The sequence below is a fragment of the Brassica napus genome, chromosome A10, assembly GCF_020379485.1.
Source record: "Brassica napus cultivar Da-Ae chromosome A10, Da-Ae, whole genome shotgun sequence".
NCBI classification, from domain to species: domain Eukaryota; kingdom Viridiplantae; phylum Streptophyta; class Magnoliopsida; order Brassicales; family Brassicaceae; genus Brassica; species Brassica napus.
The window spans coordinates 9556032-9576736 of NC_063443.1; the positions used below are offsets into that span (position 1 = coordinate 9556032).

At 39.8% G+C, this 20705-nt stretch overlaps 3 protein-coding genes across 4 annotated transcripts; 1 reads left to right on the forward strand and 2 right to left on the reverse strand.

Moving 5' to 3' along the window:
* Nucleotides 1-4864: 4864 nt before the first annotated feature.
* On the forward strand, nucleotides 4865-5581 carry LOC106453787. The gene is made up of 3 exons (XM_022692090.1): nucleotides 4865-5051; nucleotides 5163-5407; nucleotides 5495-5581. Exons 1-3 carry the CDS (start codon nucleotides 4865-4867, stop codon nucleotides 5579-5581), a joined length of 519 nt encoding a protein of 172 aa, XP_022547811.1.
* Nucleotides 5582-15702: 10121 nt separating this feature from the next.
* Nucleotides 15703-16984, reverse strand: LOC106423179 (50S ribosomal protein L24, chloroplastic). Its single transcript, XM_013863958.3, has 4 exons — nucleotides 16734-16984; nucleotides 16478-16519; nucleotides 16131-16361; nucleotides 15703-16042 (listed from the first exon to the last, which is right to left on the reverse strand). Exons 1-4 carry the CDS (start codon nucleotides 16845-16847, stop codon nucleotides 15830-15832), a joined length of 600 nt encoding a protein of 199 aa, XP_013719412.2. The 5' UTR covers nucleotides 16848-16984; the 3' UTR covers nucleotides 15703-15829.
* A 268-nt stretch (nucleotides 16985-17252) lies between these two features.
* On the reverse strand, nucleotides 17253-20124 carry LOC125574813 (calcium/calmodulin-regulated receptor-like kinase 1). Of its 2 annotated transcripts, none has more exons than XM_048742827.1 (8): nucleotides 19887-20124; nucleotides 19059-19432; nucleotides 18832-18985; nucleotides 18516-18642; nucleotides 18280-18365; nucleotides 18116-18187; nucleotides 17844-18047; nucleotides 17253-17748 (listed from the first exon to the last, which is right to left on the reverse strand). In XM_048742827.1, exons 2-8 carry the CDS (start codon nucleotides 19376-19378, stop codon nucleotides 17410-17412), a joined length of 1302 nt encoding a protein of 433 aa, XP_048598784.1. In that variant the 5' UTR covers nucleotides 19379-19432; nucleotides 19887-20124; the 3' UTR covers nucleotides 17253-17409. The 2 variants fall into 2 exon arrangements, with proteins under 2 accessions (XP_048598784.1, XP_048598785.1); XM_048742828.1 differs by lacking the exon at nucleotides 19887-20124 and adding an exon at nucleotides 19553-19849.
* Between the last annotated feature and the right edge of the window lie 581 nt (nucleotides 20125-20705).

Sequence of the window (20705 nt, forward strand, 5' to 3'; positions counted from 1 at the left end):
ATATGTATAGAGATTTTTTAACCATTACTTCACTGGCACAAAACATTTATAACTGTAAATACCTTCTTTTAAAAGCAAAACTAATAAAAGCGTATACAACAAATGTATTTTGATATATATTATATGCATCAAGTTATAAAGGTTGGAAACATTGCAAAACTGTTTGGAGCAAAGTTTTTAACTTCACGATTTTCATCTTGACGTCAGTTCAGTGTCGGCCCTGACCACAAGCAGAAGAAGCATGGGCTTCCAGCTGACACGATAATAAGTATTTTCGCGGCCACATATTTATAAAAAGTGACTTTAGCCTAGTGGTTCTAAGAGAAATTATCAGTGCTAGAGGTGCTGGGTTCAATTACCTTTAACTGCATTTATTTATTTTGGCCCTAAATATAAAATGGGACACGTGTCACTCCCAAAACGCACGAATTGATGACGTGGCTTCACGGGAGAGAGGCGAACATTTCTTTATATATATAGATTATGTAATGCAGGTTAGATTTAGGTTTCGAACGGAACATGAAAAAATTGCACTACTAACTCAAAAAAAAAATTCACTACTAACTCAGAATATGAATATTTTCGGTTTACCCAAAGCGATAAAGTATTAGTCATAATTGGTATATTAGCGGTAAACTCAACTAATAATATCACATAAATGAATTCCTACCAAAAAAAAAAAATCACATAAATGAATTATTGTAGTAATAAAATATAATTTCCTAATAAAAATAGAATCAAATTTATTGATGTTTTTAGTATTATTTCTAAAGAATCTAAAATGTACGAAATTGAATAATTTTAGATTAAATGTTAGAAACTTTTAATTAAAAAAAAGATTATAAAAACAGGAATAATATTATTTAATAAACAATCAATTAACTAAATGTATTACATGTTAGAATGACATAAGTTTACATAGGAAGAATATCTAAGAACACAGAGACATGTAGAAAAAGAGAAGAAGAGACTAACATCAACTCAGATCTCACATTATCCTTCTAAGTTTTTGCTACTTCCATTGGAACTTTTGAGACAGGCCAGGCCAGCTGCAAAAGCAGTAGAAGCGGTTACTTAGGACCTAAACGTCAATGTTTTTTTCTTTAAGCTACTGTTCACTATTTAGAAAAAAAAATTACACATCTGAAACCCAGTTTCAAGTGGGGTCCTTAATGGGTATGGACTAGCGCTGGCTCTAGAGTCAGACGAATTAAAAGGGTACGTATTCAATCTTTTCTTCTTATGAATAGTTCACCTAAATATTGCCTTTTCATAATTTTTTTCTCGACCATCTTCTTCTTCAGACTTCTCTGCTCTATGTTGCCCACTCATCTCTTGTTTTCCTTGTCTATTGATGGTACTCAGATTTCTTGACCTGGTTAGAGGTAGTTTATTTGAGTAATAATAATGTTTATGCACTTTTTTGTGCAGCCTTTATTAGTATTAGAAGTGGTGTCACTATAGATTAATTAGTTGCAATTATATGAAGACCATAGTGATGAAATCCTAAAAGAAATATGTAGTGCAAGCTTGCACAAAAAAAGTGAGAACGGTTAACATATAGATGCACAAAAAACTATTTAAATACTAATGTTCACTCCATGCAAACAGTTAAAGGTTTTCTAAGAAGACACATATAGACAAAGTTACTTTTCGTCTGGCTTTAAAACTCTTCCACCTCTTCCCGATTGGTAGCACCTGGACTAAACACACATAAAAAACCTTAAATCTTAGAGATGTCAATTAGGTTGTCCATGTCTAATGAACATGTCCAAATGAACAAATCAGTTTATTGGACATTATTTTTTTAAGCTCAAATTGTACCCAGTCCAAATTGTCCAACCCCAAAATAGACATTCCGCTTACCAAAAAATAGTTGTGCCCAAAAGATAAAAATGATGGAAAGGTAAGAATCTCTTACCGATTTCAGAAGCATTCATTAGTTCACCATCTTGTTTGACACTTTCAGATTCAGAATTTTTATTATAACCTACAATGTGGAGGAGTTTCTTCTCTAAGCCTCTGAAAGCGTCATGTCATTCCTGAATCTCCGCAAGTGTATCCAATATTTATTATCTGCATGCACGGAGGCAGAAAATAACTTAATTTGAGATACACGTAACAATTGTTTTCTTGAACTAAATACCAACTTGCCATCTTCCTTGCTCCATGATTGCTTTCTGAAAAATAAGCTCATTGTCTCCAGTTTCAATCAATCTATCCACCACCGTTTACACACCATAAACGATCATCATAAACACATTACAAATGTTGATTCAAGAGATTAAACTGAGAAAATCAGAGTTCTAAATCTGTGCCTCTTCACCTGCTTGTTGACCAGTAACTAGCATTGTCAAGAAGCAGAACATCACCCAAAATATCAAAAAATATAAATCAGAGATCATTACTGAGAATAGTTGAATTGTTAGACAGATTCCCTAGTCAAAACTTGTTAGCACATGCCTCTCTACAACTTCTCTGTATTCATGTTGAATGTTATGTCTCAAAAGTCTGCAATGAACACATTTAAGAAGATTAGGATAAGTTTTTCAGAGAGTTTTTGCTTTCAAAATTTATAGAACTACTACTTCGAATCAAGAGATTAGAAAAATGTCACTTGGTTGCCTAAACTCCCTCACATGGCTTTCTTTCCCAAACTTTAAATCTTAAGTAGCAACCCTGTAGAATCACTAATATTAGTGACTTGAATTACTTCTTATTAAGCAACAACTTATGTTAAGGGAGCTCATCTCATATTAGTGGAGAATTTAACGTGAAATCTAAAATGTTGAGATAAACTTGGAAACTATTGGAAGAGGAGGATAAATGTTTACCGCAAATATGTTTGGTGTTAACTGTTGTCACTAAAAGCATGACATGAGTATCTGCACTCTTACTGAATTTTCTGTAGAATTCGTTTATAGCCTGATCCCACAGCACATTCATAATAGCCCCTGCATATGTTCATTGAAAGTAGGATGAACTCAATTGGTTATACAGGTGAAGGTTTGTATTACTATCAAGAAAATGCTCACTCTTTAGGTTGAAGGTGAACCAACACTCGCTGAGTGGTTGCTACTCCTACTCCGTGAAGGACGGAGCGGTCGGTGATAGAATGACCATTGATCAGCTGGACAACATCTGAAATTTTGGATGCAAAATATGTCACGTGCAGAGAGGTTAGAGCCTTATTAAAGTTTCAAAGGAAAAAAATATGCAAAACAGAACCAAATATTCAGGTTACATAAAGATCATCTCTGAACCCACAATTGGTTTCAAAATCTTTGAATAATTGAAATGGAAATCTTTTTTCATCATAATCTCAAACAACTTCTTCTCTATCGGTTCGAGGACATCTCCTACCTTTCCATGTAACTTAAAACCCTTTGAATGAATTTTGGCTTCACCACACTAACCCTACAATACTCCTCCAAGAACTTAGCAAATTCGCTTCCACTTCCTCATGGGTTTACCCTTCTCATTCAAAAACCCTAACCATGGCCGTCAATATAATCCTGGAATGGAGCTTAATCCCATTCTTCTGCAACATCAACAATGTATTCATCCAATTAGCTTGATTCAATCTACCCATCAACAAAAACAATATGGGGCCACATAATAATGCAAGTACCAGTTTCGCAGATACAAAACGTTATAACACTCACTGACGTCTTCTTCCTTTTCTTCAGTCAACCAAATGAGCCTTCAAGACCATCATTAGCTACAGGGAAAAGAATTCAGACATAGTATCGTAGATACACCACTGAATAGAAACAAAAAATAAAACTTCATGTAAATAAAAGAGATAGAAAGAAGGTTCAGGATAATCTTCTCTATGGTGAGAGAGATGGAGCCTTCTCCCTTTACAATCCAAAAGCACAAAAGTCTCCAATGGTTTTCTTCTGTCTAGAATAGCGTAGAATGATAAAGAGAAACAGAAAATATGATATATCAAAGCCACAGGCGGCTGGGAGAGAAAATAAGGATAATTATGGCAAATCCCGTAATGATTGTAGTTTCCTTAAAAATCTCTGCCGCTGGAACACTCACTCGGAACAATCACTCGGGTTGCTCCGCTATCCGGAACAGTCATCAAGACTGTTCTGCGTGAAAACCACCAAATTGCACTGTTTGCTGCCTCTTTTGTTCCAGCTGGTCCATCTCCCATCCAATGCAACTCCAGACCTGTAATGACTCGAAAAGGACTAGAAAGACACGATAAAGACTTGAAAACCAATTTAAAAGCATATATACAAGATGTATAAAACACCATATATCAGACGGTAGCTGATATTGAGACAGAGGTTGACGACGAGGGCGTGGAGCGGTTTCTTTACATGTTTTTGGCGTTTGGGGCATCTATTAAGGGGTTCCAGAAGCTGAGGCTTCTGTTGGTTCTAGACGGCACACATCTTAGTGGGAAGTACAAGGGGGTGTTGCTTACAGCAAGCGGACAAGATGGCAATTTCCAAGTGTTTCCTTTGGCATTTGCAATAGTAGACAGTGAGGATACTGAGGCTTGGACGTGGTTTCTGCAGAAGGTTGAGAGGATATTGGCGGATTCGAGCAACCTTGCTATAATATCGGACCGGGCCACTTCAATTGCCAACGCGGTTAGCTGTGTGTATCCACAAGCCCATCATGGGTTTTGTATCGTCCATTTGGCACGGAACGTTAATGCTAGGTTTTCTAGCAAGGGGTTAGCGAGGTTGGTGACTGCGGCTGCGACTGCGCATAGGATGAGGGATTACAAGAATTTCTGTGCCAAGATCAGGGCGTCTAACAGCGAATGTGGATTTATTTGGGGAAAATAGGGTCTGCACGTTGGTCTAGAACGTACTTTGGGGGCCAGAGGTATAATATAATGACTAGTAACATAGCTGGACAGCTTAACAACGCATTGGTAGAGGGTAGGTCGTCCCCAATAATTGAGTTGGTGATGTTCATACAAGGGATGATGACAAGGTGGTTCAGTGCAAGACGTAAGAAGGCCAATAAGCACCAGGGTCTGATGACAATAGAAGTCGATAGCGCTGGTGAAGGGCAGCAAGGTGAAATCTATTTCTAGCTGGAGCTGCCAAGTTGTTGGGAAGTTTGGTGGTTCTGAGAGTGTTCAGTTGGAGCAGAAGAAGTGTACTTGCAAGTACTTTGACAACATGAAGATACCATGTGGGCATGCCATGATTGCGGCCACAACATAGGGCTCGCATATGAGACTATGGTTGGACATTGGTACAAGACGGTGGCATGGAGGGAAACCTATGCATGTGTTATTAGGCCAATTGGCGACCCCAGAGACGAATCTATTCCGGAAGACGTGAGGGATGCAATGTTGATGCCACCATTGACTAAGAGGCCACCAGGGAGGCGTAGAACCAAACGATTTCCCTCGACAGGGGAGATGCCGGTAGATAGTTTTTTTGAATTTGTTTTAGTGATTATTTATTGATTGTGACAATCAAGCCGTGTGATAAATTGTGTTTCTTTTATGCAGAGTCCTAAGAAGAAGACTGTGTCTAATAAGTGCGGGAGGTGCAGGGTAGAAGGACACAACCGCACCAATTGCACGGTTCCGATATGATTGGAGATTGAAGGTTATGTTATGAAAGTTTTTTGTTTGAACGGGTATTGTATGGAGGTGCTGGGAGAATTATTTTTTGAACGGAACCTGTGTAACCTCAAGGAGTAGTTGTTTTTGTATTTGTAGTAGAGATGTTAATGCCATCAATGGTGTGAGCAAAAACCTTGTTGGTATGATTTTAAGAAACAAGTCTATGGATGTTTATGTTCTGGTTGTTTTTTATGTTGTGTAGGAATTGTATGTTTGTTATTCCTATTGAGTGTCGTATATGACATGTGTGGGAAAAAAACTGAAACGGATCTAGAATAAAAGATGGATTAGTGAATGAGATGGGTGGGTAGGGTTTGCAAGGGGAGTGTTTCTTGTGGCTAGCTAGGGCATGGTCAGGGTGGTAACAGTGGTTTAGGGGGTGGTTGTGGTGAATGTTTTGAATAGTTCGTTGGCGTGGATGACATGTTTGTGGTCGTTGGATATTTTGTCTGGGTAGAAGTTGTTGTAAGTATGTGGGGGTGTGGTCGGTGGTTAGTAAAGATTTGGTTAAATTGGTTATAGTTGGGGCAAACGTAACGGCAGTGTAGGGCGTGGATGATATGTTTGTGGTAGTCGCATACCTGTTCTGGCTAGAAGTAGGCGTAAACACGAGAAGAAGTGGACGAGGGGGGTGGACAGTAAGGTTGCGGTTAAATAGTTTATGGTTAAGAAAAAATAAACAGAAGGTGTAGGCGTGGATGATGTGCTTGTGGTTGCGTTTGTCATGGTTTGTGAAAAAAATGTGATTAAGTTAGGAGAAATTAGTTAAGGGTACAAGGTATGTCAAGTTAGGATGACCACGTGTTTAGGGTTAGCGTGTGGTGTTAGATCTGCGTTGGTTATGGTTATGGATGACGTGGAAGTGTTCGGTTTTTTAGTAAGAAAAGATCCAGGGGGTGTGGGTGGGAGTGTGGTTAATTTCGCAACCGTTAGTTTGTAGGAGTTGCTGGTGTTTAGGGGCTGGCTGTTGTTTAAAGTTGTTTTTTTTAGTTGTTGGTGAGTAAGGGTGTAGCGTTGTTGGAAAAGTTGTGTTCAGGGTAATATGTGAGTTGGTGTGAGTATAACAAGAGGCTTTTGTGTTAGTTGGTGTTAGTTCTGTGTTGGTTATTGTTATGGATAACGTGAAAGTGTTTTGGTCTGTGTGTTGTTTGTCATTACGAAGTTAAGAAGATAGCAGGGTTTGCAAGGGGAGTAGTTATCGTGGTTAGTTAGGGCATTGTCAATGTGGTAATGGTGGTTTAGGGTGTGGTTGTGGTGAATGGTTTGAATTATGCGTTGGCTTGGATGACATGGTTGTGGTCGTTGGATATGTGGTCTGGGTAGAAGTTGTCGTAATTACGTGGGGAAGTGGTCGGTGGTCAGCGAAGATGTGGTTAAATTGGTTATGGTTGCGACAAACGTACCGGCAGTGTAGGGAGTGGATGATATGTTTGTGGTCGGCGCATATTTGTTCTGGCTAGAAGTAGTCGTAAATACGAGAGGAAGTGGAGGGGTGGGGGACAGTAAGGTTATGGTTAAATAGGTTATGGCTTAGGAAAAATTAACGGGAGGTGTGGATGATGTACTCGTGGTTGCGTTTGTCATGGTTTGTGGAAAATGTGATTAAGTTAGTTAAGGGAACAAGGTTGGAAGGTTCGTTTTGTTTAGGGTAAGAATGTTGGTTAGGTTAGATTATTTCGTGTGGTTAAAGTATGGTTTAGTGAGGTTGGAAGGTTGCTTTGTGGATGACATGATTGTGGTTGTTGTTTTTGATGGTACAGAAAGTTGTTGTGGTTAAGTAGGTTATGGTTAAGAAAAAAGTAACGGGAGGTGTGGATGATGTGTTCATGGTTTCGTTGGTCATGGTTTGTGAAAAATGTGATTAACTTAGTTAAGGGAACAAGGTTGGAAGGTTCATTTTGTTTAGGGTAGGATTGTTGGGTAGGTTAGATTATTTCGTGTGATTAAAGTATGGTTTAGTGAGGTTGGAAGGTTGCTTTGTGGATGACATGATTGTGGTTGTTGTTTGTGATGGTAAAGAAGGTTGTTGTGGTTAAAGGTGATTGTACTAAACGCTGAGTTTGAAAGTTTGAGTGTTAGGTTTGTTGAGCATGTTTGTATTGTGGACACGGTGATGTGGTTACGAAAGTATACATCGGACTTAAGGAACAATGAAGCCCTAAGATGGTAAACCCGGTGCTGTACAACACAACTACAATGAAGCTAACCATGAGAAGAAGTAGATAAATTCCCAAATGATCTAAAGCTACCGGCAAGTTTAGTTTGTTGACAAAAGGTTACAAAGTAGTTTCTAGCCGGAATGACAACAATACAAAATACACAAGTACTCCGATAACTAGGAAGGCACTTTAGTAGAAATACATGAAAAAGTGTCTTGTTAATCCGTAGAAATATAGTTAGGGAGAGAAGACTAGTAGTAAGCTGGTAAGACAATGGTTTTATACGCTTCCATTGCGTATTGTTGGCGGAACTTGTCAACCATGCCATCTGTGAGACCACTCATGTGTGGATACGGGTCACCGTAAAGATGTAGCTCCATAAACTTAGCGCATACAGGACCGCAGTCGCCAGACCTTGAGTTTTCATATGTGCCTGTTCTCCACTGGCATGTAAAAGGAGATAGATCACGGGAGTTGTTCTTGGCCACGTAGCGGATGAGATAGGGGAGCATCTGAAGGATGGGCCTGAGAAATCGTTGAACACGTTCCTCGTCGTATAGAGAGGGCAGCGAATCTAGTACGTCGACATGTCCAGCCCGGAGGTCGATGGCTAACCCCACCCAGTGTCTGTCAGCCCATATCATTGGAGTGTATACCTTCACCACTTCTTTCATCCAGGTTTTACCAGGAAGGAGGATGAGTTTGGATATCCGCTGATCCCACCTGATTTTGTCTTTCTTAAGTGCGGCTTGGAATTGGCGATCTTTGGACTGCATCAATGAGGTGAGGGTGGGAGGCATAAACGTCGCATTCTCCATCTGTAGCACATCTTTGTGATGCATGTCTAGCATGTGCATTAGCACAGCCATGTGCTGGAGGGGAAAAGATAAAACAAACAAAGATTGAGTTAGTACTAGGTGATAGTGGGGGACATTGCTGTTTCAGAAAGTGTGTTTGCACGTACCAGAGAGTCTGTCCACTGGGAGGGAGTAGCGAGCTGGAGGAGAAACTGGTTGCTGAAGTCGAGTTTTGAAGGTGTGACGTGGAAGCTGATTTACATAGAAAAACAAAAGATATAGTTGATTTGTGAAAATGTAGAATGTATAGTTAGAAGAAGAAGTTTAGTGATGTTGCTTACACTTTTTTGTTGGCTGCCATGGTTTTTGCGAAAATGTCCCATAGATCCTCCGGTGGAGGAGTGACCAGAAGGTAATGGGGGAAATCCGGGCGGTTGAAGAAAGTTTGGGCTAGGACCTTTTCTGCCTCAGACGGCTGATGCTCCTTTGTTTTTCTGGTTGGCGATGAGTCACTGAGGTCGCAAACTTCCGGAACAGGCGTTTGTGCCTGCAATATAAGCGGGTCAAGGATTAGTATAGGGACATCGAATTGTAAGGGTAAGAGATCTAATATCAGAGACAGTACATTGAGTTCGTCGACAACCCTACGTACTGTCTTGTCTGGTGATGAATCAGAAGCTTCTCCCTCTCCGTGATCGTTTTTTGGATCCTAGAGCAATTAAAGGAGTGAGTAAGTTTAGAAAGAATGGTGGTTATAAGCAGAGGGTCAATAAAGTATCAGTAAATGAGAAAGTGTTCTTTACTTGGTAGAGCAAACGGCTGTTAGACGCCTTAAAAGTAGCAGTTGCAGCGAAAGCATTTGGCGTGGAGTAGTGTGTAGAGAAGCCCGCGGGTTTGTTTGGGGAGCTGGTGGGTGTGGTGGTGAAAGCAGGTGGTGGGGTAAATAGGGGGTTAGGGGAGATGGTGGGTGGGGTTGTGGCAGCAGGTGTGGGATTAAAAAGTGGTATTGGGGAGTACGGAAGGGCTGAGGAGTCGTAGATAGGCGGAGCGGTATAAGGTTCGGGTAATGTAAGACACTGAGAAGGCGATGATTGGGATGATGGTTTGTTAAGAGGGGTAGCATCAAACTGTGGCAAAGTCCTTATTGGGGCGTATTTTTGTGTAAGGCTTGCTTGAGGGGAGAGAGCAGGAGCAGGTGGGAGCGGGTATTTTTGAGAGTTGACCGTAGTGAAAAGGGGAGATAGTTCGGTATAGGTTTTTATGGTTGGAGAATGTTGGGCGAGGGAGATAGCGGGCAGAGGAGAGTTATGGGGAGACGAGGGTGGGTCTATTGTTGGGGTGACAGGAGGAATGTGGTTGGGTTGTTCGTGGTCAAGTGGGGAGACGACGAGGGGGGTACAGGAATGCTCTTCGTGGCTAGGAGATTTGTGGGTATCAGTAGGATGTGTGGATGATGGGTGGTTATGTGTTTGGTGGTTAGGGGATTGTTGGGCGGCGACTATGGGAGTACATGTTGGTGACTTGTGGTTGGGAGAGTTGTGGTTATCTGAACCGTGGGTAAGGGATTGGTGGTTATGTGGTTGATGGATAGGAGATTGGTGGTCAGATGAGCTGTGGTCAGTGGGTGGGAGTTGGGTGGATCGTTGGTTGGCAGCGTGGATTAGGGGAGAGTGTGGGGCGGGGGAGCGATGTGGAGAGGAGTTGTGGTCAGCATAGGGGTGGTCAGCTGATAGGTGATCATTGAGAATGGGATTGTTGAAATCAATGCGTCTAGAAGCACAGTGCTGGGCACGGTATTGACTCAGAATAGGTGATCGAGAACCCAAAATGCCATCAGAGACCTGGGAGACAAATGAAACCTCAAAGTTTGAGAATCAAGCTTTTGTAATGGTTATGTATGTTGTTATGCAAGTAGAATGGGTTACCTGGTTGGTCTTACGCCTCTTAGCGTTGGGAGAATCATGATGATCGTCACCGGGAAGATCATTAGACAGTGGTCGCTGAGGTGCGCTCCTGTGATGATGCGTGACAACAAACTGTGGTAATAAGGAAGTGGCTCTGCTCCTTTTAAGTTGCCAGTGTAGCTTTTGTTTAAGACGCTCGTTGGATGCTCCCAACTTCGCAACTGTGGTTTCCAACCCGGTAATTATGTCTACCATAGCGGTGGCATTGGCTTCCAAAGTAGAGATTCTAGCTTCTAACAACTCGTTGGAGGGGGCGGGGGTTGTAGTGGAGCACGCTTGCAAGCGGGTGCTGCGCCTTTGTTCAGTAGGTACTGAAGTGTCTTTCCCCGCTGTGTGAGGTCTGAGCGTGGACTCCTTCCTTTTCCTCGGAACGGTATGTTTCTTGTGGACTGGTTTTTCCGGTATTGGAGTAAACGTGAAAACAGGCTCCGAGCAATCTCCTCCGGGCCACATAGCTTTAGAAAAGCAATGATTGTTGGCAATCAGCTGCTCCATGTATGTCACCTTATCATCTGTCTTTTCGTTTTGCCATAACCCCCACCCAGGCTGCGGTCCCCTGACGACTGGTATGAGTGGTGTCACCCGCAGCTGCATGTGACAGAACACACAAAGTTAGCGTGGTCAGTCAGCAAAGAAAGGCAAACAATGTGCGCTAGAGGAGCTATAAACTTACAGAGGGGTTAACTTCTACTTGTAGAACTGCGTCTAGTTCAATGGACGGATGGTTAGGTAGATTAGGCTCGGTAAGGTCCATTATTGTCTGGTCGTTAAAGGGAGCAGGGATCTTAGAGAGAAACATGGGTATGGCTCTGAAAGCGAGTAACTGCAATGCTAGAGGGAACCCGGTGAGACGGAATGTTTTTTGTTTGAGTTTCATAACAAGCATATCAACTGGGCTGTCTACGGGGTTGCCTTTCTCGAACTTAGGCGGTTTCATGCAACGCACAGTGTGTAGGAAAGATTCGCGCCCCCAAGGGAATTCGAGGAAAGCATCAACATCGTCCAACATCTGAACGTACCTCAGCGTAGGGCGGTGAATCTGTTGGGAGGTTATCAAGACTCCATGGAGTATGATGATGAGAGCAAGCCGGATTCTCCTCCACTCATCCATCTGGTGGTCGTGCTCAAGCTCGTCAGCTAAGTCTGCAATGGTGATATTGTCGTACTTGCCTACTATCTTCTGCCACAACGGATCTTTGTGTGCGCCCTTCTGCTTGTTTGCATCCTTTCGGTTGTGGTCAGGTGCTTCGTAGCCGTCTGGAAATGAACCACAATTAAGGCCGGTAATGGTCCCAAACTCTTCGAGGCTGAATCTAAGGGGGTCTTTACCAAACACAGTCCAAAGCGTGTGTTCTTGGTTGCAGCGCAACTGGCGGGAGAGAAGGTTGTGTATCAGCTTACAGGAAACTGGGCACTGACGAGTTGGGAGATCAAAAAGCTTTCCGAAGGAAGATTCCCTAATCTTTGCAAACGCTTCAGAACCCCGGAGAACGTGGCAGAGGAAAGCTAGAATGTTCGGCCTCGAGTAGATATTCAGACGATTACGGGGGAATCTGTCAGTGACGAAAAGCCTCTCAGGGAGACGGGTATCACAGGCGTTATCTGTAATTTATATGGAAAAAATCGAAATTTAAGGGTTTGCTCCAAACCGACGAAGACAAAAAGAAAGTGAAAAGCGGATCTAACCTTCCATTTGGAGCTTGTTGGTGTGTAGCACCGCAAGTATCAATAACTTCTGGGTCGAGAAACCGGAGGCGAGAGATGATTCTGCGAAACAGATAAGCGAAATCGAAGCGACGAACCAGACGATGAATCTGGTGGGGTTTGATTTGGACCGCAAAGTTCAAGCATTTCTGGGTCGAGATACGGAAAGCAAGCGGTGCGATTTGGTTAAACAGATAGAGGATTTCGGGGAAGAGAATCAGAAAGTAAAAAAACCAGATTAGGATTCATCGGGTTCATCGGGAGAAAGGGATTAGGGTTCGTCGAGATTGAGATTGTTTTTACGAGAACCGTGAAAATGAGAGAAGATAAGGTAAATGGATGGTTTGTAAAAAGTAAAAGATAAGGATCGGTTTGGTCTCATTTTGGTTAACTAGATAGATTGGTCTCATTGGGTGGTTAACTAGATGTCTCTGAGGGTTATATTTGTAAACTCTACATAGCCAAAGTGTGTTGTATCACATTGTGATTCTGAGTGAAATTAATAAGACAGAATGTGTCTCTGAGAGTAAAAATTTCTGTTTAAACAAAGACCAAATATACAAATACTCTAGGAAAGCCCAACTAGAAACAACAAACACAGAGACCCATAAAAAGAGTCCAGCAAAAATAAAGCCCAACAGAAAATGATGAATCAGCTTAAGCCCATCCATGTGTTTCCTTGTTAGCGTAGATGGACATGTGCCCTAGAACCGAGCATCCACCGAACTTCATCGACTGGAGCATCACCGCCGAAAGATCTAGTCGGATGTTCATCCGGAACCACACCGGAACAGGAACCCGTTCAAAGATAACCGGCGATGATGACAAGAACCGGAGGTGAGAGCGCAACTTTATACAACGCCATAATCTTCAACATCGAAGAGACAAATGACACCTCGAGACTAAAGCCAGACTCTCTCCCCTTCAAAACAAAGATATTTAATCGACATAGCCGTTGTCGATTCAATCGAACCCGGAAGTTGATTGAATCATAAGAAGCACGAAGAAGAGGAGAGTAAACATAATTCAGGAAGAACCCGACCCGGAAGAAAACCGCCGTCTACAACGAAAAGAACGTGTGACGCGGTGCCAAAAGCTGACGATAACACCGGAGTTGCTGGTGCGTCGTCAAAGCCAAAGGCCGGCCGACCACCGAATACGAAGGTGCGATGCCGGAAGGGGAGCCCAACCATGGGCAGAGAGTCGCCGGAAAGACACCGGCGTAAGGTTTCTTCTCTTCAACTTCTCCTCTGTAAAAGTTCCTAGAGAGAGAACAGAGGAAAAGGAGAGAACCCGAATCACTATCTGGTTGGAGGTTTTTTCAGAACTACATAAATTAAATTACCGTTTTCTATTATTTTTTTTTATTAAAAATGTTGAGCAAAATAATCATTTTTAGTACATATACTCAAATTCTAGTTATGCCATATCAGCTTGGAAATTCAAACCAACAAAAATGTAATTAGATGCCATGTGATTTAAGCAAAAAAATATTTCCTAACGATGGCTTCCTTCCTCTTTCTTCGTCGTCTTTTCGGTTTCTCCATTCCACTTCTTATGTTCCAAGTTTTTATTCCATTAACTTTACCCATTATTGTCTTCTTCAAAAGAGAAATCATAGATCTTTCTTTGACTTCTCTTTTTACTCTATAAAACGCAGAGTGAAATGTTGTCTAAGAAACTATGCGTACCAATTGGGATTTTAGCAAAAGCTCGGCTTCAATCGACAGAGATGAGAATTCCTTAAAAATGCCTTTTTATGCAGGTTATTTCGACATTTGTTATTGTCATTATCATCTTTATTTTCATTGGAGTTATCTCTCTTTTCGCTTCCCAGGATGTAAGTAGAAACAACCCATTGCCACTCACTCAGTCACTTATCAGACTGTTTTCTATATCTCACGTGTTTTATTTCGCATGGCAAGGTTGTAGAGACTGTCTTCTCTGATTTGGTGGTTTTAAATTGTTTTTAATCCTTAGCTCGCACCTTTTAATCCAACCAAGAAAAAGAAGAAAGTTGTCATTAAAAAATAAAGATCATGTCAAGTACTCAATAGAGTCACAGCTAGAGAAATCTGATTCCTTGCATGGTATGTTGAGGAGCTTTGTCTGTCTTAGATTTTAGTTCATATAATTTATTTTCCAATACATTTAATTATGTGCATATATGTGTTCAATTTCATTACTAGAGGGGTGATACATTTTTTTTTTGAAACACTTTTTTTTTAATTCCAGTATATTTTTATAATTGCACGAATGATCTTTGTTTTTTTATTGCTTTCTTTTTTACCTCCAAACTTTCAAAATAAACTCTTGTCTCTTTGATTTAGCTCAAAATTAACCAATTATGTATCACCCCTCTATGTTTCAAAAAAAAAAGTGTTGATATGTATATTGGACATTTGAGCATTGACCAAATATCAAGAGACATTGTCCATGAAAGTTTTTATATGCTTTTGTTAGAAATCCTTTTATTATTGAAAGGTCGTATAATTATTTGCCCATCAATTCTAAAGTGTACATTTTTACCATACCACAAAAAGATTTTTGTCATACGTGCAAGTTCTTTTGTTGTACACATGTACGCCAGAATTTGTATGGTACACATGTACACTCACGGATGTACACAATTTTTTTGTTGTGGACACATGCGATTGTGATAACGAAGGGCAGTATTGTAATTTTGTATATCTTCTTCTTCATCGACACTTCTCTTTCTACATAGTTTTGCAGCCATTTTTGTTTTCTCACTATTTTTGGGATGATTTGCTTTGATTCAACATGTTTCTTTATTATTAATATTCAAATATGATAGATCCTTGATATAACAATTGATTTTGACTCAAATCACCATAACATAGATGTTTTTTTAACTGAGTTTGTGGCCGATTATACTAAACTCGCGGCGGCGAAGTCATGATGTTTCGGTTTTGATGGTCAAAAAGAGTTGATGAAGGAAAACGATAATGCTAATCCAAGAAAAAATCCAAAAAAGTAGAAACAAAAAAAAGTTCACTGCTTTCTACGTTTTCTGGGTTTCAACATTTTAAAAGAATTAAAACAAAAGAAAAAAGGTTCTTGTTGTTACGCTTAGTTAGAGGCACATATAACGAAAAGCTAACTAAATGTATAAGGGTGACACAAAAAAGCTTATGGTTACACTTTTTCAAGGTCAACAATATCTTTAACCACCAAAAACTACCCAAGTAGCACAAACTGCTCTTTTATGTAATAAAAAGTCAAAAACTGACTCATAGTGTAAATCACTCTTTGAAAAATCTTAAATTTTATGTTTCTTCTCAGAGTACTCACGAGACGTGAGTTTTGATAATCACAGCTACTTATCAGACCGCACTACAACTGGAAGATAATGACAGAAATCCAAATCAGGAATCCTCTCATTTGAAATGGTTTATTGGTAAAATTTTGGTTGAAATAAAACATATTCCATAGCTTTGCACATGCACTAGTTTTAGAAAATACTCTGTAAAAATAATGTATCTTTAGAATAAAGCACAGACCGACCGTTCTAAGCTTTACTTAAGGAAGCAGCTTAATACATTCATGAGACAAATATATCAAAAAGTGGAGATGTTAAGATGCGGAGGCAGCTGCAACTTGAGTGGTTTCTTTATCCTTAGCCTCCTTAAGTTGCTTCCACTTCTCAATGGTGTCGATAAGTTCCCCAGTTTTGATAAGATATCTTACCTTCTGTCCATCTTCAAGGACCTTGTGACCCACCCGGCTTACCACCTCCTTTTCTTTCGAATACAGCATCACATTTGAGCTGTGGATCGGTGCTTCGATCTGTAACACATTTTCAAAAGAAAGTGAAGGGAGCTACAAAATTGTGGTTTCTGTTTTGCAAACTAATGAAAGAGAGAGAGAGCGTGACCTTGAGAATTTGGCCAGGCTCACCCTCTTCACGGCTCTTCATGTGTTTGGTCTTGAGGTTAACATCTTTGATGACGATGGTGCTGTTGTGGGTAAAGATCTTAGTGACTTCTCCAATCTTACCCTTGTCTCGTCCAGAAATCACTTTGACCGTATCTCCAAACTTGACGTGCATCTTGTGCAGAATGGGAAGACTGTTTGGTTTGCATTTCTTCCTTTCCCAACGCTTAAGCTGAAATTTTTTAAAAAAAAAACATAACAAAAAGAAGAAGCAATCATACATTTGGGAAGATTCAACAAATTTCCTTCTGGTTGAGACTTGACAGATGGGTTCTTGTGGTTACTAACCTTTGCAAAGACAAGACATGGGTGGTTCTCAGCGAGTTTGACCTGCAACGAGTACAACAGATAAGCTGAGGAGATACCAAAATGCAGACACTTTGCACGCATTCTCAGTATGTTGGAGTAATACCATCAAGCAACCAAATTTGCAAACCAAAAATCAGTAAAAAGAGCATCAAAACGATGTCGTTACAGCGTCTTAAAAACCATTTAAAGTGCTAATGACGAGAGATTAAGATCAGAACTAGAGAATCAGAGTTACCGGAGAAGCGACGGAGAGGGGAATCGGGGAAAGGAGACGCTGGCCGAGGAAGGAGGAATTTGAGGATATAGAAAGAGATGTAAAGGAGCTCTGAAGAGCAGACATGGTCGCCATTTTTTCAACTTTGTTCTCGCTCTCTGCCTGCGAAGTAGCCTAACACTTCTTGATTCTTCTTCCTCCTATCCGTTCGAGAAGGCGATAAAACGTGGATAACGATTATCGCTGGACTCCGAACGACAGCGTTTTCGAATCACGACCGTGATTAACTTCTCTTATGGGCTTCTATGGGCTTGGGCTGGCATGGGCTAAATGTGGATAAGCTTTTATGGTTAATCAGAATACTAAATTGTATTTTTTGAAATTCAAGCACCAGTTTTTTTTTATGTAAAAACATTAATAAAGCTTAATGAAATCAGTTGACTAATAAGCTTCTTAACACTTAAATTTTATTGAGGTTTGAGATTTCTTTAGAGCTTCTATAAGACTTTACATTCACAAGAGAAAGACAGAGACAACCCCTGATAAACCAAATGTAATAAACATCAACATCTGTGTACTCCTTGCTGACAAAATCTACAAATCATCCTAAAGCCCTCTTAAAAAAAAAAAATTCAATTAAAAAATATGTCAATACTTATAATAAACTTCATCACTCTTTGTTTCAACAATTACATCACTAGTCTTCAACTATACTACTCTCCATGGAATTATCTCTCCTATAATTTTCCGACCGTACCGATCTATTTCCGGTCTGCTCACCACTTGACTCCACCGTAGGAAGACACGGAGAAGGCGAGGGAGACATCTTCTGACGTTTTCTGGAATGTCTCACCTTGACAACACGTGCCAAAACCTGAACAACATCCCTCATGTTGGGACGTTTCCTCGGTGCGCGAGAGATGCATTTATATGCAAGAGCTGCCACTTCATTCACTTCTTGTAAATCAAACCTCCCATCTAATCTCGAATCCACAATCTCTTCCCACCCAACTTTCTCCTCTGCATTCAACGCCGCCTGTTTTTTCATCAAAACAAAAAAAGTTTTCGTTAAATGTAACTCTTCAAAGCAACAAATGTGAAACTAAGGATTTGTTAGTTATTTTTCTTTACCAGCTCAACATATTCCATTAGACCTTGTTGAGGATTCCTTGCAGCTATAAGCTCGAAAAGCAAAACCCCGAAACCATAAACGTCGCTTTTCTTGGTGAATGTTCTTGTGGAGATGTACTCTGGATCGAGGTAACCAAACGTTCCTCTGACGTTAGCAGCATGTTTGTTTACCATTTCTTCTCTAGACAGGCCAAAGTCAGCAACCTGAAGTTAACAACAATGAGAAAAGTTGAGGTAAAGAGATCTCAAGTGGGAGAAAGAAGATAAGTTACCCGAGCTCGCATGGATTGATCTAACAAAATGTTGGAAGATTTGATATCTCTGTGGATTACAGGAGGAACAGCCTGTAAAAGGAAGGTTGAGTATAGCATAGCTTTGCAAGTTGAAGAGATGCAATGGAATGGTTAATGTTTTCAGGCATTAATAATAAGCTTACCCCGTCATGAAGATACTCTAGACCACGTGCCACGTCTAATGCAATATATATCCTCAAATCCCAGCTCAGCGGTTTATGTTTTTCGCCTGTATCAGTAAAGCATTTTAGTGTGTCTCAAACTTGCATGAAAGCTCATCAGGTTGATGAAATTCCAACCATGTTAGATAATAGAGGTGAATAACTAGCTTACTGACAAGCTGATTAATAATATATGATGAATAAAGTAGTTAGCTTACTGTACAAGTGAGAAGCTAAGCTTCCTTTACTCATGTAGACATATATAAGCATGTGTTGGCCTTTCTCTGCGCAATACCCGACCAAGTTGACAAGGTTACGGTGATGCAACCTTCCCAATAACATAACCTGAAAAAGAATAGACAAGTGAGCGAGTTTAACAAATAAAATAACAACTTCTGGATGAAGCAATAGCAGTAGTTTCACATAACTAAGCATGGGCATAATCAGGTAGTCCCAATCTGATTCTTTAGATTTGAATGTCATACAGAATCATCAAGCACATTTTCATAATAGATATATGTTTTTTTTTTTTACCTCTGTCTGAAACTCTTTCTCGCCCTGTTTAGAATCAGTGGCAAGAACTTTGACAGCAACAGTCTCACCGGTAGACATTTGAGCTTTGTAGACGGGGCCAAATGCGCCTTGGCCTATCAAAGTCGTGAAATTACACGTTGCTTTCTGCAAATCCCTGAATCGAACCACCAAACATAAGAACTAATTAAACATAAAAGACCATGCAAGGATACTCTCTGGTCAAGAACCTGTAAGAATATTCCAAAATGCCAGAGGCAGAGACCACATTGCTCTTCTTGGCAAACCCATCAAGCCAAAGAGACCTCGCATTGGTGGAGGATTTAACAGGCGAGTCAGGGGCAAGAGTGGAATCAGACATAATGGTGCAAGAATCAGCACCGTTGTCTCTGATGGGAAGCGTAGCGGTTCTTCTGGAGGCACTGTTGGCAATCTGGGATCTCTTGCTATGGAACATAAAGCAGCACAGCGCCGAAAGAGCTAAGACCACACCAATCACTAAACCAAGTGAGATCCCAACGATCAAACCAAAGGACTCTCCTCCTTCCATTTCTTTTTATTTTTTTAATCAAAGCCCACTTAATGAAGGCTCCTGAACACGCCTCTGCAAGAAAAATAAATAAAATAATAAAATCTTCTTCTTTTTTTTTTTTTTTTTTGTCAACAACAGAGAAATCAATTCTTATCTTCAATCGTATAAAACAAAATTGGGTAAGAAATATACCAAAGAGGATAAATATTTAATGAGGTTTTGGAAGAAGATCAGAGCTCAGATTTGACTTCCTTAAAAGTTTCTAGGGAAAATGGCTGAGAATTTTCTCGGGAAAATATTTGGAGAAACCGGGAAAACAACGAAGAGGCGGAAAGGAAGATGGATTTGCTGCAATTTTTGAAAAACCTTTGTTTATTCTGTTTTTTTTCTTCTTCCTCGGCGTCAAACCTCATAGAAGACTTGATTTAAAAAAAAAAAGTCCCCAGAAAAATAAAATAACACCTACCTACCACACACACACAACATAGGATCCTTGTAATAAGATAAAGGAGAAGCGGATTTTTACCTGTGGAGTTATTGAAAACTGATGGTGCATTATTTTGCACAAGAGACGGTTACATTGTCTATTCGATTTAAGAAGCTTGGAAGAGAGAAAGAGAGAGAGAGAGAGAGAGAGAGAGAGAGAGAGAGCTTTGCTTTGATTGCAGAGAATCGAATCCTATAGAGAGAGAGTGTGTGTTAGTGAGAAAATGACAGAGAGGTTGTTCTACTTCAAGCAAACGATGGATTACATAACGCAACCCAAATCTATATATATAAATAAATTAACAACGATTACAGATTTTTCAAAAAAGCTTACACTTTAGCGACGTCTGCTTTAAACTTCAACGAACGAAACGCAAAAGCTTCTTTTCATTTTCATTTTCCTTTTAATTATTTTTTTTATTGGAAGTGACGTTACGTACTCCTATATATGTAAATGGAGAATGAATCTAATAACAACATTATTATAGAAATTTTTTACCAAAAAACATTATTATAGAAAAAAATCTAATGATAATTATATAAATATTCATCTAGTAATTTTGACTTTTTACATTATTGTGAAATCAATGTAAAAAGCATGTTGTAGCATTGGATATCCTATCAAATATTTTTATAAGTTGCACCATCTTTTAGAAAGTTTATTAAAAATATGTTTTATTATTTTAATAATATTCCAACAATAATTATTTTCAGATTAATTCCTATTACAGTAAAAAATCTATACACTAATAACGTTAAAACTTTGATATTTTATTTATTTATAAACTTATTTATTTATAAAAAATCGATTTTAGATTTATATAATTTAAAATATATTTTATGTAAAATAAGAACAATA